The 19,917-nt window shown below is 33.5% G+C and overlaps 1 protein-coding gene across 10 annotated transcripts in view; it reads left to right on the forward strand.

Annotated features, from left to right (window-relative positions):
* SSBP2 (single stranded DNA binding protein 2) overlaps positions 1 to 19,917 on the forward strand; it is a 322,394-nt gene that overhangs the window by 211,937 nt on the left and 90,540 nt on the right. For 7 of the 10 annotated variants that reach the window (XM_025924976.2, XM_025924977.2, XM_086697497.1 and 4 more), the window contains one exon: positions 18,293 to 18,382. The exons of the other annotated variants lie outside the window; for them this stretch is intronic. In XM_025924976.2, coding sequence (XP_025780761.1) covers positions 18,293 to 18,382 — 90 coding nt within the window. The remainder of the gene's footprint in view (positions 1 to 18,292; positions 18,383 to 19,917) is intronic. 10 annotated transcript variants of the gene reach the window in all.

The raw sequence follows: 19,917 nt of genomic DNA on the forward strand, positions 1-19,917 counted from the left end.
AGCCCCGCGTCGGGCTCTGGGCTGATGGCTCAGAGCCTGGAGCCTGTTTCCGATTCTGTGTCTCCCTCTCTCTCTGCCCCTCGCCTGTTCATGCTCTGTCTCTCTCTGTCCCAAAAATAAAAATAAACGTTGAAAAAAAAAATTAAAAAAAAAAATGTATTTTTTCTATTTATGGATGCTAGGTCTTATAAGTGTCCTTTATTTTTTTAATTTTTATATTTTAATGTTTATTTTTAAGAGAGAGACAGAGAAAGAGTGCAAGCAGGGGAGGGGCAGAGAGAGAGAAGGAGGCACAGAATTCAAAGCAGGCTCCAGGCTCTGAGCTGTCAGCACAGAGCCTGTTGCGGGGCTTGAACCCACAGACCACCAGATCATGACCTGAGCTGAAGTCAGATGCCCACACAACTTGAGCATGTGCCTTTAAATGATATGGCACCATGATAAGTGCCTTTAAATCAAGCTTATTAATTGTCAAATCTAATTTTTAGCCTGTTTAATATACAAGTTTTTGAGAAGTCTATTAATCTCTCATTGTGATTATGGGTTTGTTCATTTCTCTCTGTAATTTTGTCAGTTTTGGTATATATATTTTAAAGTTACACTGTTAAATGCATTAAGGATGCATTATAACTTGCTTGTTGTAAATTGTCCCTTTTATTATTAAGTAAACATTTTTGTATCTCCTAATGCTTTTTGCCTTAAACTTTACTTTGTTAGACAAAACATCTAGTCTTATCTATTTGAATAATCAGTAATAGTGATTTCACAGTGAAAGCAAGGATTATTTTATGGCTCCATTTTCAAAATGGTGTTTAAAATAAAGTTAACTTAATGGCATATGTGATTGGCAACTATATATTAGAATTTGATCTTGAAAATTAATTATGTGGTCATCTTTTAGTAGTCAAATGATTATTCAGATGAAATGATACTAAAAATAAGTTGACATTTCCTATGTAATAGCACCATTGATTCACCTACAGCAAGTGCTAACGTGAAGATTGTATAACTTATTCTATTTTCGTGTCCTTTAAAACTATCTAAACTTATTTAAAAATAGTGAAGCAAGTATCAGCTACCTTGACTTCTGTCAGTTTGTCACCCAGGAACTTGATATGCTTACCTGATCTAAAATAAAACCGAGGGGCTCCTGGGTGGCACAGTCGGTTGAGCAACGGACTTTGGCTCAGGCCATGATCTCACGGTTTGTGAGTTCGAGCCCCTTGTCGGGCTCTGTGCTGACAGCTCAGAGCCTGGAGCCTGCTTCACATTCTGTGTCTCCCTCTCTCTCTGCCCCTCCCTCACTCATGCTCTATCTCAGAAATAAACAAACATTTAAATAAATAAATAAATAAATAAATAAATAAATAAATAAAATTAAACCAATTACTATAGATTTAAGATACTTACTAATTCTATTTTAGCCAGAAACAAAACATGTAATAATAGCAGTGATTCCGTCCAGCCAGTTTTTACTGACCACATGCCAGGCACTGCCACATGCTGTATACACAAAGGAGGAAAAGAGACCTGGCCCTTTAAGGCTAAGTATTTTCAGTCTGAACAGAGACAATCTCAACATAATGTGGTTGGTCCTACGATAGAAGTTATACAAGATTACAGAAACCATAAATTCTTATTCATCTTTTGCTGATGAAGGTATATATTGCTAAAATTACATTCCTAAGGTATGGTCATTGTTTTCTCTGTAATATAAGAAAAATAGAATAGAAGGGACTTAGGTGAAAAGAAATGGATTTAAAACAGAAGTTCAATAAGATTGTTAAATAAGTTAGAGGGTGTGGAATTTCCTTTCTGAAAATAGTAAGGATTGGCTTGTTAGTAAACCTTTTTAATGTCTCATGCATTCTGAAGTGAACATATGCTTCTCTCTTTTTCCCTCCTTCCACACTTGATATAATCTCTGTACCCCCTCGTAGGACTTGGACTCAAAACCCTGAGATCAAGAGTCACATACTCTACTAACTGAGCCAGCCAAGCGCCCCTGAAACATTTTTTATCCATCCACATTTATTTTCTATTGCTGTCCAAGCAACTCAGCCTATCATTGTGCTACTTCAGAAGACATCATTTCTTACCCCCTTTATTTTAGTTTCTCAAGGGAGCTATCATAGTTATCTATTTAAAACAATGTATCTGATGATCATGTGCTTTTTCCTCAAAACTCTCTGATAACTTTATATTGATCCTCTGATAAAGTTAAAATCATGCCACACTTTGAAATCACTGTGACTTAGCCATATTGACCTTTCTTATTGTTTCTTATATTCTGCCACTCTTGCTCACCATAGGACTTTACTTTTGAATTCTTTTAGTTTATAATATTTAAGTTATAATGGCTCACTTTTTCTTTTTTGCCCCTTTGTCACCAACTCTTTCTTCAGCTTCTCTGTGTAAGTGTTACTTCTAGGAAACATTCTGTAGCCCTCCAAAGTACATTTTTCTCTCACTTTGTATTTTTCTCTTAGCATTTGTCACATTGGTAAATGAATATGTGTGTAGTTATGTTTCTTCCTCTAAGATTGTAAGCTCTTGAGAACAAGAATAAGGTTTCCTTGGTGTAGTATCAGATATCTAGTAGGCACAAGTATTTGTTGGTTTAAAAAAATGTACTCATGAATGAAAAATATTAAGTAAAAAAACTGATTTAAAAATATATAAAAACCTGGGTGTCTGGCTTACTCAGTCATTGGAGCATATGACTCTTAGTCTCAGAGTTGTAAATTCGAGCTCCACATTGGATACAGAGATTACATAAAAATGAAATCTTTAAAAAACATAAAATAAATTTAAAAAATGAAAATATATAAAAATCTAAAACATTTCTTTCAATCATGGTGTCATTTTTAAACTTCAGATTTTGACAATTGAATTTCAAGCCATTTTATATTAAAAGGCTCTCCTGTTAAATTTTTTTAAAAGTTTATTTATTTTCAGAGAGGGAGATAGCCCTTAAGAGCGGGGGAGGGAGGGGCAAAGAGAGAGAGAGAAACCCCAGCAAGCTCCGCACTATCAGTAAAGAGCCTGATGTGGGGCTCAAACTCACGAGCTGTGAGATCACCCCCTGAGCAGAAGTCAGACGCTTAACTGACTGAGCCACCCAGGTGCCCTTCTGTTAATTTTTTTTTTTAATTTGAAATCTTTTTATCTTTCTTTATATTCACTGTTACAAAACCCTAAACCAAATGAATTTTGCCTGCTTCCACAAAGCAAATGAACTGTTTAAAGATAAAGACTTCTTATCTTGAGAATACCCAAAAGAAGGTGGTACAATGTCTGCAGCCATATAGCTGCAAACAGGTATTCCAGGTGTTTTGAGGACTGCTGGCATATTCTAGAACCCAATACACCTTTGTACTATAAGATTTGATATAGTTGTTTTTAAAAAATACACTAACTCTTTTTGTTGAAACTATACCATCTTTCTCTGATGACTGAATATGTTACAGATATCAAAATGATGAACATCAGTGATTACTATAGAGCATTATAGTTGAAGGTTAGAAGAAATGATGGGTGAAGCTTGGTCAAATGGGTCTCCACCACTCTCTCATAAGACTGATTTATTTTTTTCTTTTAAAGTAACTTTCTAATATGATCTTCTTTACTTTTGCCTCTCTCTTCCAACAGAGAGTTATCTGCTGAATTTCTCATTTTTTTTAGTCTAATTAACTGTATTTTTATAGGTGTTATCTGTAGATCTGTGTTAGGACATTTTTTAGATGATCTCTCCACCAAAACATTACACAGATGGAAAAGCATCCTTTGCAGGTATTCCTTAATCTGTATGCGCCAATATATAGTAATGTTTTGTTTTGCCTTATGGCTGCAATTAAATAATTTCAAACCCAGTAACAGGATAAAGCATAGTTATATTCTATATTAATAACAAGATTCTGGGGCACCTGGATGGCTCAGTCGGTTAAGCATCCGACTTCGGCTCAAGTCACGATCTTGTGGTTCATGGGTTCGAGCTCCACATCGGGCTCTGTGCTGACAGCTCAGAGCCTGGCACCTGCTTTGGATTCTGTGTCTCCCTCTCTCTGCCTCTCCCCGGCTCATGCTCTGTCTCTCTCTGTCTTCAAAAATAAATAAAATGTTATAAAACAAACAAACAAACAAGCTAGCCCTGTTTGCAGTTTGCAGCCTTTGTAAACAAGTATTTTCATTTATTTTTTTATTTTAATTTTGTACTTTTTTATAATTAGTCTATTATACCACTTTTAAGAAAACAGTAACATCTTTTAAAACCAAACAATAGAATTTCTGCTCAAATCACTATCAAGTTCTTTTTGTTCATAATAACTTTGGGGGGATATGAGATATTTTAAATAACTAAAGACAATTAAAGATTGAAACTTTAAAAATTAATCTTAGTATGGAAATCATTCAAAATTATTGTGATGTCATGAAATAACTTGAAATTTATTTTGTTGATCCTATTAAAATTCTGAAGTATATTTAGTTATTTGTTCTAGGTAAAACTTAAGAAGTTTTAGAAGTTTGTTTTACTAGATGCATATTGTTTCAAGTCTATGCCAACAATACTATTAAAAGAAAAATCTGAGAATTATTGACTTTGCACTTCTCCCTACCAAAGCTGTAAATTTCAAAAGAAATAATGTATTTCAGAGGAGATATGCCTTTTTGCAAAACTTTTTAACTGACTCACAAGTGATATGACTTTTTTTTTTTTAAAAATTAAGTTTACTTATTTATTTTGAGAGACAGAAAGAAGAATCCCAGGCAGTCTTTGCACTTTAAGTACAGAGCTCAACATGGGACTTGAACTCACAAACCATGAGACCATGACTTGAGCTGAAACCAAGAGTTGGACGCTTAACTGCCTGAGCCACCCAGGCACCCAATGTTATGACTTTTTAAAAGATGAGTATATAATGATTACCTTCTTCCTGGAAAAATCAAACATACAACCAAAAATTAAGATGATTCATATTATGGGGCACCTGGGTGGCGCAGTCGGTTAAGCGTCCGACTTCAGCCAGGTCACGATCTCGCGGTCCATGAGTTCGAGCCCCACGTCAGGCTCTGGGCTGATGGCTCGGAGCCTGGAGCCTGTTTCCGATTCTGTGTCTCCCTCTCTCTCTGCCCCTCCCTCGTTCATGCTCTGTCTCTCTCTGTCCGAAAAATAAATAAACTTTAAAAAAAAAAAAAAGATTCATATTATCAATAAAGAGCTATACCTCAATGACTATAATCTGTTCTGTGACAAAGATTTTTTAAAATAACTTAAAAATAGAGGTTCTCTGGTTATGTGATCAGAACAATTATGCCTTGGATTCTAAGACAAGGCCATTTAGCATAACAGAGTTAGCAACTGAGAAAGGTCCTAGTACAGAGCATTGAGAGGAAGTCAAGAAAGGTTAATAGATCTGCCTTGGAGATCTTGGAGGCTAATGCAGGCAATAGATGGATGTATGTGCAAGTGGTTATCATTAGGATGGTATCAATGAATAATGGAAATACTCTTCAGGTGGTAAATGCTAGGCACCAGGGGTTCGTGGCAAGAAGTAATGAGTAGATATCGAGATGGGTGAACTATTGGTATCTAAGGAATCCAGTTGCAAATGGTGAGGACTCAGCTGTGGAAATGGAAGTTCAGTGACAGAACATACCCCCTCAGAATTAATATAAGGAAATAACCCAGTAGAATGTTTTGCTCTAGTCTCTGAGACATTGAGCTGCTAGTTAGTTGGGAACTGAGGCTGGAAGCCCAGCAAATGGAAGGAAGAAATGGACCTTATGCCGCAGGGATTGAGGCTGGATCCTAGTTACTTTTAATCATCGTGCAGGGTCAGAACAGGGACCATTAGCAAACTCGGCATTATGGCGAGCCCTAAACTCTGGTTTCAGTTGTTTTTATATTTTCTCCACCAAAGAGCTAGCTTGGCTAGAGTCTAGATGGCTTTAGTGGGACCTGCAGTTAACATTTAAGGAGCCATTTCTTTGTGGATAAGAGGAAAGGCAGAGTTGGAGCCTGGCACACAATTAGAGTTGAAGAGGAGATACTGCTTTTGCCATTCTTCTCCTTTCTGTGCTTCTCCACTGTGGAAGAGGAAAAACTGATTCACATGCGTCATGCTTCAAAGCCACTAAAAAAATTGTGGAACCAGGACAACTACAGTACCTAACCTAGGGGAGCTGTATGTGTGTGTGTGCGTGTGTGTGTGAAGTTTATTATTGAAGTATAGCTGATATACAGTGTTCTTTTAGTTTCAGGTGTACAGCATAGTGATTTGACAATTCTATGCATTACTAAGTGCTTACCATGATAAATATAGTTACCATCTGTCATCAAAAAAGTTATTACAATATTATTGACTATATTTCCTGTGTGTACTTTTCAACCCTATGACTTATTTACTTTATAACTGGAAGTTTGTACCTCATGATCCCCTTTACCTGTTTTTCCCATGTTCCCACACACCTTCCCTCTGGCAGCCACCTGTTTGGTTCTGTTGTTTATTTTTCATCAGGACAGTTAATGTAATCAAAATGGTAGAATTAGCAAGTGCATATTATGCAACACGTCAGGTATAGTAACCTCTCAGGGTTGTTAGTGTTCCCTAATTTATAGATGCCCCATGAAAAATGTTCTTCAAAATGAAATAGTCATTTTAGGGGACACTTGTATTAGTTTTCCATTGCTGATGTTACAAATTGCCACAAATTTAGCATCTTAAAACAACATAAGTTTATCATCTCACAGTTCTGTAGGTCAGAGGTGGGAGTTGACTGGGCCAGTTTCTCTACTCCAGGTCTCACAAGGCTGAAATCAAGATGTGGGCCTGCTGGGCTCTCCTTAGGAGGCTCTGGGAAGCATCCACTTTCGAGCTTATGTAGGCTGTTTATAGAACTCAGTTTCTTGAGGTTGGTGAAGTCACCGAGGGCCTCCTTTCAGCTTATAGAGGCTACTGCATTTACACGCCCTAGGGATTAGAGCATGGATATCTTCGCGGGGCCATTCTGTCTACTACAGAGAGAATTTTTTTCCAAGGGATAACTCTGATAATTCAAATTCCCTTACTAGGTGCTAATAGGAATAGTTAAAATACCTAGATTCTCAGACAAGTAGAAGCCCAGGGATTTTTATATTGAATCAATAGTATAAAAACAAGACAAAGGCTTACATCTGTATTTTTTTAAAGTTTATTTTTATTTTTGATAGAGGGTGGGGGAGGGGCAGAGAAAGAGGGAAACAGAGACTCTGAAGCAGTCTCTAGGCTCTAAGGTGAAAAAGGAAAAGTAGGGCAGTCTACTAGAATCTATAATGGTTAAAAACTTGTGAAAGAGGTTACAACATTAATATTTTTAACATCTTTTTCTTGTGTTTTTCTTTAAACTGTGTATGGTATTTTGAAATACTGGTGAAGGCTACATTATTAAGTGACTAAAATGTTTGTGGGTGGGGAGGAGGAGTATTAATGAAAAAGTTCAGATAGGTCTGTAGGTTGACCATGTAGTCATAATGCAGGCTTATTGCTTTAATAATAAGTTACCTAACTTCTGACATTCATATGAAGACAATACTTCTTGAGGGCTGAATGTATACAAATGCTAAAAATGCTGTCATAGATATCCCCATTACATTTTATTTAAAAAAAAATTTTTAATGCTTGTTTTTGAAAGGGAGACAGAGTGTGAATGGGAGAGGGGCAGAGAGAGAGGGAGGCACAGAATCCGAAGCGGGCTCCAGGATCTGAGCTGTCAGCACAGAGCCTGACGTGGGGCTCGAACTCACAAACCATGAGATCATGACCTGACCCAAAGTCAGATGCTTAACCACCTGAGACGCCCAGGTGCCCCTTTATTTTATTTTTAAACAAAAATTTTATATACTATTTGTATGTTTTCCTAGTAATTCATAGTTATCATTTTGAGGAGTAGTCACACCAAGTTCAAAATTTTGTGTCACAAAGAATCCGTGAGTCTTAAAACAGCTCCAAGCACAGTGAGCACCTAATATTTGGGTTACATATATAGATGGAAAGATATCACCTTGAACTTAATTGTCTCAAAACAGATCTCTTATGTCAGCTCTTTTTCCTTATAATCTACCCTTTCTAATAAAGCTGAATATAGAATTCAAGGAACAAGATCTCTGACCCATGGTTGCTCTTGTGAAAATTAACAACTAAATTAAAGGCTGCCTCCTGAAAGTTTCCTTTAGGAATAAAATCATTTTTGTGTTTATCAGGATCCTTCTGCATTTCTCTTGCACTTAAAAACATTTTTTAGCACCAGTAGGTAATTCTCTTCTGTTGCCTATCCATGCTTCTTGGCCTTCATATGAAAAAGTTAGCTTTTTGTCGAAATTACCAGGCAGTCAGAGCACTCTTTTTCTTCTGTATGGCAAACACCAACTATAATATTTATATCACCAACTCTTCATCACTTTCTATATTTCTAGGTGTCAGGGTCTCACTGAAGTTTGGTTTTTGTTACTTGATTTTGCTTTTAATGTTATTTCTGAGTCTGTCCCTCTTTTGGAAGCCCAAGAAATTATAATACTATTCTTTGGATAATTAAGGTTTTGCAAAAGCAACAAATAAAATATCTTTATAATTTAAAAACAGTCAGTGATCTTGGTTCTCCAGACTCTACGAGGGTGACTGAGGAAGGTAGACTGGGGTAGACCATATAGTGCTAAGTATGAACTTGTGTAATCAATGTAAACAAATGCCCAGTAATAATGTAAGTGATTTTAAGATTATAGCTAGGATCTAACTTTACAAAACAGAAAAACCTTTTCTTTGTAGTCTCAAATTTAAAATATTTTATATTTTATTTTATTGAAATAAGACTTCATGTTTAAGTTAGAAATATCTACCTGTTATTTAACCTTAAATTTTAGGGATTAGGTTTGTTTTAAGTAAAGTTATTAGCATTTGGTCCTTTTTTTTTTTTTTTTAAGTTTATTTTCTTTTGAGAGAGAGTGTGTGTGGATAGGAGAGGGGCATAGGAGAGAATCCTAAGCAGGCTCTGTCTAAGGGGAGACAGAACGCCATGTGGGCTCAGTCTCACAAACCATGAGATCATGACCTGAGCAGAAATCAATTGGATGCTTAACTGAGCCATCCAGGCACTCAGCATTTGGTCCTATTATATAGCTATTGACAAAACTGGCAGTGTGTATATTTAACATATAAAATTTTTTTATGTTATAGATAGAAATAATATGACATTTCAGAAAGTTTGTAGGAATTTTATTCAAATATCACTTATATAATTCTAACAGTTAAACTTTATGCATCCACCCACAGTATTTCATGGGTTATTTTTTATCATTTGCATAATTATAGTCATGCTATACTCAATTCTGTATTTGGCAGATTTCACATAGCATTATATCATAAACAAATTCCTATGTTTCCCAAATAATTCCACTTGTAACCATTATTTTTAATAATTGAATCATGTTTCATCGCTTAGATGTACTACAATTTATTTAAGCATTGCATTATTGCTGAATTTTTAGGTTACTTTGAATATTTCTTACTATAAATATATGACCATGAATGTATTTTATGCATACTATTTTTCTCATAGTTCAGAATTTAAAATTGAATAGTATCTGAAAGGAAGGATCACTTAGTCAAAATTTATTAATTTTTTATGGCACATGATATATACACATAAAGTGCTTTCTATAAGTGTACCAGTTTCCCATGCCACCAATAACTTGTGAAAATCCTTTCCTGGCAAGATTCCTCAACATATTTCCTTAGTTATTAAAAATACCTTAACTGTTTACTTAGTAACTAATGACATTTGCAAAGAATGACCCTTTGAGGTTTGTCGGATCTTACACCTGTTAACTGAAATGATTTCCCAACTTTCTAGCATTAGAAAAGAATAACCCAGGTAAATGATCACTGAAAAAGTTCACATAATTCTAGGCAAGTAACTTAGAAATAGAGTACCTAGATATGGAATTGAAACATTTGGGAATTATAAAAATCAAGAAAACATCCTCCAAATACCTGGAAGAGAAATATAGATTACATCCCTAGGAACAAAAATCTGGACAGTTTCAGACTTTTGCAACCCTATTCAGACAACAGTGGTATCTGTAGTTTTGATGAGAGTCAGCAAAGACATTTGCATATATAAGGATTTGGAAAATAATATTTATATATCCTCTAGTCACCCTTGAAATGTATAAGAATTAAAACTCATGAGTAGCAAATGTTTTGTTATTTTTAAGAGACTGATTGGGAAAACAATAGATAAAATTGGAGTTCTTTATTTTTAATGCTGAAAGTATGGTTGCAAAACTGAATGTAGAGGTCAAAAATTATTAGTGAAAAAAGAGGTGATGGAAACAAAAAGTTTATACCTAAGACTCCAAGTGTTTATAACAAGAATTAGGAAGTGGAAGAGGGAGATGTAGAATAGGAAGATAAGCTAACTTCATTTTTCACTGAGAAAGGTAAATGATACTGTTCGTCTTAACTTTAATACCTTGAAAGCTTAGGATAAAGAGAATTTGTGGGTTTTTTTTCAATTTTATTTTAAAGGACATCTCATTAGATTCATATTACAGGGCTTTTCTTGCTCATGAGTGAGAAAATATAGCATAAAATTTAAAAATAAATGGATAGGAAATTTAAACACATACAAAAAAAACTTACAACATTAATTTCAGACAAAGTAGACTCAAGGCAATGATTATTAAACGTGAAAAATAAGTGAGAAATGGACAAACAACAATTGTAGGGTATTATATATATTTGAACGGGCAAGGGGACAAAAAATAGAGACAATATAAGGATATTACGCAAATGGATAATAATGTAGACTATGGATATTTTATTAAATATCCATGGGAAATTATGAAAATTGATCATTGGTTAGACCACAAAAAATTGTTCAACAATATCCTCAATATAAAAATTGTATAGTACATCTTACCTAGACATAGTTGGGAAAGCTAGACATTAAAAACAAAAATAAAGCCTCGAATTAAATAAAGCCTATTTATTATAAAAATTGTATAGTACATCTTACCTAGTCATAGTTGGGAAAGCTAGACATTAAAAATAAAAATAAAGCCTTGAATTAAATAAAGCCTATAAATTAAAATATATCTTTGCTTACATCTATAAGATTTGATGTTGGTGTTCTCATTTTTTTTCTAAATCATCTAATCAGTATAATTTTGGTTTCCAGTTATATCCAGTAACTGTTTAGGAAATCAAAATTATACTGATTAGATGATTTAGGGAAAAAATCATAAGCATCAACATCAAACCTTACAGATTTAATCAAAGGTAAATTCAGAGCCAAACTTTATAGTTTTATATTCTTTGCATTAAAAAAAAAAAAGAAAAAATTAGTTACTAATTTAACTGAGAAGTTTGAAAATAATAAAGCCTAAAAAAAAGGCATGAGAATAGAGATAAAGGAGAACAAAAGAAGTTAACAAATTAATAAAACAGAAAAAGAAGTAAGCAGTTTCTGGCAAAAATAATGATGATAATGCTAATTCAGTTTAGGAGAGAGAAAATGAATCCTCATCATCTGTTTTAGAGCCAACAGTTCAGTAAGACAGTCCATGGCAGGTGAAATCCACTCCACAAAGTCATCCAGACACTGAGGTTAGTGGCACTCTGCCATTGTACAGGGCATTGTTTTTGTCAGCGTGACAGCAATTAGATCTCTAATTAAAAATAAGTAGGATGGGGCGCCTGACTGACTCATTTGGTAGAGCATGTGACTATCGATCTGGGGTTGTAAGTTCAAATCCCACATTGGGTGTAAAGATTACTTAAAAATAAAATCTTAAAAAAATAGAAGTAGAATGTGTTCCAAACTACTTAAGACCAAGGTCTGGATGTGGCACATACCTCTCCTGCTCACATTCCATTAGTAAGAACCTTAATTCTTGGTGAGAATAAGGGAAACAGAAGTATGATGTAGTTGGGCTGCTGCGTGATTGGCTACATTTCTAATACCATGGAAAAAGGAGAAAACAGATGTTTGTTGTCTGCTAGCAATCTCTCTCACAGCTGCTACAGAGGACTTTTTGTAAGTATGTGAAAGTAGTGTGTATGTGGATAAAACTAATAATCTCAATGCAATGAAGTGTTCTGAGAAAAATGTAAATGAACAGAATTGAAGCAAATAGAAGTTTTAGAAAATATAAAAAGAATAATGACCATAATTATTTCCAAAATTGCCTTTGTATTCAGGCAGTTTTACTGCTGAATATTTTTTTAACTTTCAAAAAGCAGATAAACACCATACTATAAAACTTCTCCAGAGCATTATAAAAGATAGTTTGCCATCCAATTCATTTTGAGAAAGTAGAATAATCTGGATGTTCAAGTTTGAAAAATATAATACAGCAAGGAACATTCTCAACCTGTCTCATTTAGAATATAGATATAAAGATCCTGAATAAAATATTGGCAAATATAATTCATTAGCCTTATTAAAAGAAGGATCACCCATGATGATCATGCATGGCTTATCTCAGAAATGTGATGATGCTTTAAGAAAACTATCAATGTATGATTACTTATATCATGCTTCCCACAAAAACAAAACAAAAAAAAAATATCAAATGTAAAAAGGCAAAGCATCTTTTTTTTTATTTCTGACTTCTTTAAAAATTGTTTTTAGAATACTAGGCATAGAAAGATTTCTTAGTATAATAAAGAATATGTTTTCAATCAACAGTCAAATATTTGACCGTGCTTTGCATTAAAATTCTGAAGACAAGATACCAATCACAACCATTTTAAATGTTTCTCAAAAAAACCCCCGCATATGGCTTAAAAATAGTACAGATAGCTAAATAGTAAAAGTCAACAACTCCCTGACCAATCTCTTCCTACTCACGCTTCCTTTTTTTTTTTTAAGTATTGTTTTCTTTTTAGGGACTCTTTTTTTTTTTTTTAAGTTTATATATTTTTGAGAGAGAGAGAGAGACCGAACACAAGTTGGGGAGGGACAGAGAAGGGGGGGATACAGAGTCTGAAGCAGTCTCCAGACTCTCAGTGGTCAACGCAGAGCCTGATGTGGGGCTTGAACCCATCAGCTGTGAGATCATGACCTGAGCTGAAGTCGGAAGCTTAACCGACTGAGCCACCCAGGCGTAACTACTCACTGTTTCCTTTAATCATCTTTCCAATTTCTAATAATTTTGTCACTATTTTAGTTCTTATGTCATTACCTTAATAATTTTTCATATACTTAAATATTTTTTCTATTGTACCAAATACAGACTTCATATTTTGATTCCCTGATAGGCAACTGATTCTCTAACATCCTTATTAAATAAAACTATTAGTTATTTAATCTTGATAAATGCTAACTAATTTAGTAATCAATTATATCCTAATTTTATTTTTAAACAAAATTTTATTATATGCCTGTTGTGAAACCTCCATATCAAACTATATATAACTTTTTTTTTTCCTACCAGAGGCCACTAATGATAATAACTAAGATTAAAATAAGAAGTCTTTTGGCTTTAATTTCAGATTTTTATTTAAGAAGATAAAATATGAAATAACAGTGTATCTCTCTATTCTCTAAATTCAGAAATAGGGAATTAAAGAGAGAACAAAAATATTTTTTAAGTGCAGTTATACAACAGCATTTAAGAGAAAGCGGAAAATGGGAAATGGTGCTGGACATATATACAAGGGAAAAATAAACACCACAAAAAGAAGAAGGAAGGGGCACAAATTGACTTATGCCTTCTTAAAGGGTAGAATGATATAAGTATAGGAAGTCCAAGAGAGCAAAGTGGCCACACAGACTTAAACAAAGATAAATATATAACAACATGTAGAGATTTCATGGTAACTCTTTAAAGTTCATTTTTGTATGTCCTTGGGAAAGCAAGTAATTCCCCAAATTTAATACATTGAATACATAAAAAGTAGGTACAATTATATTAGTGATTTGGGAAAATATAAAAGGAAAAGTAAAGTTGTCACTCTCAAAAAAACCTTGAAATTTAAGTCCTGTGACAAAATAAATGATTTAAGACTAGTTAGAAAATATCTGAAAGTATATACTGAAAGCATATAAATTAATCCAGTGAAGAGACAAAACACTTTTAGTGATGATATTTTCACATTTGCCCGAAGTCTTATGTATTTAGTTTAGTAAAAAGAAATATTTTAAAACCATAATATTTTCATGTTTTTCTTTTTATGAGAGAGAGAATATAAAAAGTCAAACCTAAATAATCATGCATATATTATATAATAAAGGATTTTCCATGTTATTCTAATGGGAATTCACACAAACCCAGTGAAACTAATACTTTCTAGTAGTTCTTAATATAGTTAAACTACTTGCACTTTTTCTGTGATTTAGTCACAACTGTCAAGAATAATACATACTTTATCAGTTAGAGCCAACAACTTTCTGTGGATCCTCAAGTCAAGAGATAATTTTTTTTTTTAATTTTTAAATTTATTTTTGAAAGACAGAGTGCAAGTTGGGGAGGGGCAGAGAGAGAGAGAGGGAGACACAGAAATCAAAGCACACTCCAGGCTCTGAGCTATCAGCACAGGGCCAACAAGAGTCTCAAACCCTCGAACTGTGAAATCATAAACTGAGCAGAAGTTGGCGCTTAATTTACTGAGCCACCCAGGTGCCCCAAGAGAGAGAAATTTCTTACAAGTTGGAAGTAAACTTGAAATGTCTCAGAAATTGTATCAATGAAATGAAGAAATTTTGTATTTCTTTCTTCTACATAAATTACTAATTCTCAAAACTTGATTCTCATTTTGCTTACAGTTTCAAAGCATATATTATTTATATTGCTATAAGTGAGCAAGTTAAGCAATTTGAGAAATATACTCTTTCACAATGCTTGAAGTGCCACTTAGTGTGTATACCTCTGTAGTATTTATTATCAGATTAGTATTTGTTAATGATTTACATGGTGTACCAAATGGTACTCTAAGCTTGAGTCCACACAGTACAATAAACAGTGAATTATCCTTTGTCAATAAATCCCAGAAGACTGGATGCATAATTTAGCTCAAAAATGTGGTCCACAGAGTGAAGTTTGGGCTGAAATGCTCTGAACTAGTGCTTTCTATGAGGTAAACAAACTGGGTAATTATTAAGATTCTGTTCACATCACTTTGTATCCTTAAGCCAAGGATAGAAATTACTATCACACCAGAAAATGAAATCATGCTCTATACTATAAATCATCTACCTATAAAACTCTTCTGTTTTCAAGACACTTCTATTATTATGCCCAAAGTATGATTACTTTTTTTTCAAAGTATGATTATTAAGAAAGAAAAAATTCCACAAAATTCTTGTGCCACTGTAAGGGAATAGGTACAAATGAAGAATTTGCACATCTTGAAATGTGGGAAGACATCCTCAACAACAAAGCAAGAGTCATATTTAAATAAGTTGATGGGGCACCTGGGTGGCTCAGTCGGTTAAGCATCCAACTTTGGTTCAGGTCATGATCTTGCGGTTTGTGAGTGCGAGCCCCGTGTTGGGCTCTGTGCTGACAACTCAGAGCCTGGAGTATGCTTGGGAATCAGTGACTCCCTCTCTCTCTGCCCCTCTCCCACCCAAGCTCTGTCTCTCTCTGTCTCTCAAAAAGTAAATAAATGTTTAAGTAAAAATTAAAAAAAAAATAAGTCACCATAACATGATCCATTCGTTTATGTGATTTATTCATTCATTCCTAAATATTCTATTTATTTTTTTAAGTGCTTATTTATTTTTGAGGGTGAGAGAGCACAAGCAGAGGAATGCAGAGAGAGTGATTGAGAAAGAGACAAAGAATTTGAAGGCTCCAGGATCCAGGCTCCATGCTGTCAGTGTAGAGCCTAATAAGGCACTTGAACCCACCAACTGTGAGATCATGACCTGAGCTGAAGTCTGACACTTAACTGAGGAATCATCCAGGTGCCCCCCCAACTATTCTATTTAAATTTATAATCCCTATCCCTTTATTGGGAATTCCCTATTCCTTGCTCTTATTTTTTCTACATAGCACTCACCATTATCTTTCTTCTTTCACTAGAATGTTAACTTCCAAATAGCAAGGATTTTTTTTCCCTATAGCGTTAACTGCTGTGTTGCAGAACTTAAAAGACTTCTTGGCAATTTATATTTTGACTGAATTTATTCTATAATTTTGAAGTCATAAAATGAAAACTCAAAAGGCATTTTAAAGATTTAATTTGCTTAAATCTTCATCTGAATCATGTATTTTGTTTCACTTTTAAATAATAGCTGAAAAAAAAAAACAAAAGGGAGCACATATAATGCAGAACATAGAAGGAAAAAAACCTAGCATATTATATGCCTTTAAACAATATAGTCCCCAAAAAGAAAACAAATAAAGGAACCAACGATGACCCAGTATTTTTACTTGTTGAATTTTAATTTAGATGCAGACAAACTTTTTCTTTTCCTTAGGGGAGGCAAAAGCTTCTTTTATGTACTTTCTAAGCAATTAGAACTGAGGGGAAAATAGCATCTTTGAATTACACTAAGACGTTGCAGTAACCCATTGAATTCTATTTTATTTTTTGTAAACCTGCTCAAAGTTGTAATACACAACTACAGTAGTATTTTTTCTATATAATGTAGTATATTTTTTCTATAAAAATACAGGTGAGAGTAGTTTACAAACTTGTCTCAAAAATATTTCTCTTCTGCAATTAATTAGAACAATAGTGACATCTTATCTCTAGCTCTTAGTACTGAGAGCAATTTGCCCATGACAGTAATTCACTGTCAAAGGATCTAGATCAAATCTTTCTTCCTAGATCAAGCTGTAATCATATATATTTAAACTGTCACTGTAACATTGTATATTAAAATTTTACACCAGTTTAGTTAAATGAAAAAAAAAGATTTGCCTTTCATTTTTTAAAAATATGAATGTTGATACATAAAGCAAACTAGAACACTATCTGTCAAATAGTGGGTATTTAATGTACATTAATGAAATTGCATGCTTTTGCTTAAAATAGAATAACAGATAAATGTTTCATCTTAATATCTAAGATATATTATTTCTCCTTTTATACTTATCTGCTTTATCAGAAGCTTAGAATTTTGGCATTCATAGGTAAGCAACATTTTAGATAACCACATTTAAATCTACATTTTCTCAGGAAACACTCAAATCATTGGCCTTCATTATCAATAACTACTAGTATTATAGAATAAACACGTGTTAGTATTTTTACAAATTTATATACCAGGAAATGTAGGCTATAAATATATTGATATTGCATCTTCTAATGGAATATTAATGCGTGAATGACTACCCTGATGTAGAGGCAAGGACAGTGGACAGATAGACTAGATCCATTATTTGTTTTGAGTTCTTTCGTAGCAGAACTGTTGGATTCATACTGATCTTTCTTCAGCACATTTCTGATCTCTTGACTGTTCTTAGGATTTATAATATGTCTAACCAGGTAGAGGAATGAAAACCCATGATTATAGAATAGTGATATGTATTACTGTTCTGTGTAAGAATTAAATCTAAAACCTATATTTAATTACAAAGAATCTAACTCAAAATTTTTCATTCTCCTATTTCATGAAGCTCTAGTGTGCCATGAAATAATTTGTAAGTGAAGTAGACTGAGTTTTTCAATCGTTTTTTTTTCATAATCTGTTTATATGAGACTAATCTCTCTAAATCGAATTCTTTTCTTTTATTCAGTCTCCTAATTACTTTTTCATCCTCACCACTTTGTTTTTGCTAACAATTCTATTTTGGCTGCCAGTTATAGCATATCAGAAATTGAATAATGTGTTACCACCTATAAGCAGAAAATTAATTGTATTTGTCTGTGACAAAGCAAAGCATAATCTTAAAAAAGAGTTCTTTTTTCCAACTTCTGTAACCACCATTTTCATACTTACTACCGACATATTTCCATATTTGTTATTAATGTTGTCATTTCAGATGCCTGTGCCTTAAATAAAGCATTTACTTAAACTTTTATCTTTTTGTCATATTATTATTTGCCTTTTATATATCATTGAAAGATACCATCTTCTTCAAATCCTGTGATTTCAGAAAGTTTTAAAACACTTGTTTAAACCAAATAACTTAGTCATATATAAACTAACTGTTGTATCTTTATTTACCTCTGGAGTGGGGGAAATTACTAATATTTATTCCTGGGAATGAAAGCTTCCCTTCCTACAATCTGTTATCGTTAGTCTGGTTTTGTGCCTTCCTTGTAATGATATAGGTTTGTTTCTCCTTTATTCTTTGCAGAGTGCTGCCGCAGCTCCCAGCCCAGTGCTAGGAAACATTCCCCCAGGAGATGGCATGCCAGTAGGTCCTGTACCACCAGGGTTCTTTCAGGTACTCAGAGAAACTCTGACGAGGAATGTTAAGGCACAGGAACTCCTGTTTGCTTTTATTGAAAGATATGAACGAGAATGAGGCTATTTTGATTCTTAAGGTAAACGTAATGTGTGCAGCCAACTCTTGATTATTCAGAGACCGGTTATTTAGTGTATAGATTAGCCCTTCCTTCCTGTGTTTTTATTTGTTGTCAAATTTTTATTCATTTATTTATTTTGACATTTCCTTGTTCAAGTAAGAAAGAGAGTGGAAATGCAAACTGGCCCCTTAAGTTAACTGTGGTAAAGATGTGATGGGAAAAGAGGCTGAAGATAAAGTTCTGTAATCATATATAGATTTCAACTACTCCAGCCATCCAGATCTCCACAGACCAAAGATAATCAAGATTTGGCTGTAATTTCAAAATATGGCTAAATCATAACCTTTTCATTTATCAAAATTACAGGCTATATCGAGATATTTTGATAATCATCTTTTTGGCTTTTAAGCTAGAATTGTTATTAATATTATTATGTGACATTTTAAAATCAGATTTTTAAAATACAAATGCTAGTATTTTAGAATTTCAACAAGGCCACTTATTTTAGCAATGATGGTAATGATTTTAGAATTATAATACATCCACTTTTAAATTTTATTTTATTTCCATTTAATTCTAACAGTTTTCTTACACAAAGAAGTATAAACTCTGAAGTTTATTATTTTTTTACTACATAGTTAATTTTATAACATCCTTTGAGAAAATTAACAAGAACTTAGGAGTTAAGAACCAGAATTGGAAGGCATTATGGGAATTAGTGTAATGTGCTATATTGTTAATGAATTACATTAGGTACTTACAAACTAATCTGTCACTTTAGTGTTTTTATATTTTCACAGTCCTTGATAGTCATTTGCTACTTAATCCATACCATCATTACATTTCTTATAATCTAGGAGCATATTATAACTCTTGATTAGTAATTAAACAATCTCCATTTAAGATGATAATACTAGCTAACACTTATTAACCACATACTATATGTTATGCTTTGTTCTAAATGTTTTACATATATAAAGTCTTAATTCTCACCATAACCTTAGGTATGAAGTATGTATTATTACTGCTCCTATTGCACAGATGGAAAAACCAAGGCTTGGTAGATAAGTGGCTTGCACAAAGTCAGAAAGTGACAGGGTCAAGATTCAAATCAAGGCTTTGTGACTTCTGCCACAGAATTTACCTTTTAAAGTTCATAACTGATCATTATTCATAATATTTTTAGCTCATTTAATTTTTTTTCCTCATGCTCTTTCTTTTGCCAAGGAGGAATTAGAGTTAGTGAATAAATCAGAAGGGTTTATTTACATATAAGAGTTAATAGAAGCTCTCTAAATGGCACTTTTAAAAAGAGGGGTGGGTTGGGAAGGAAGCCAAATACTTCTAGGGTAAAACAAACATGTATAAACCCATACATTTTAATTTTCACGTTTTGTTAAATGAACCATTCTTCTCTTACCTGTCTTGTGCCTGATTCTTGGTAAGAGGGGTT

Source organism: Puma concolor, chromosome A1, assembly GCF_028749965.1.
Source record: "Puma concolor isolate L17-30 chromosome A1, mPumCon1.1.hap2, whole genome shotgun sequence".
Taxonomy (NCBI): Eukaryota; Metazoa; Chordata; class Mammalia; order Carnivora; family Felidae; genus Puma; species Puma concolor.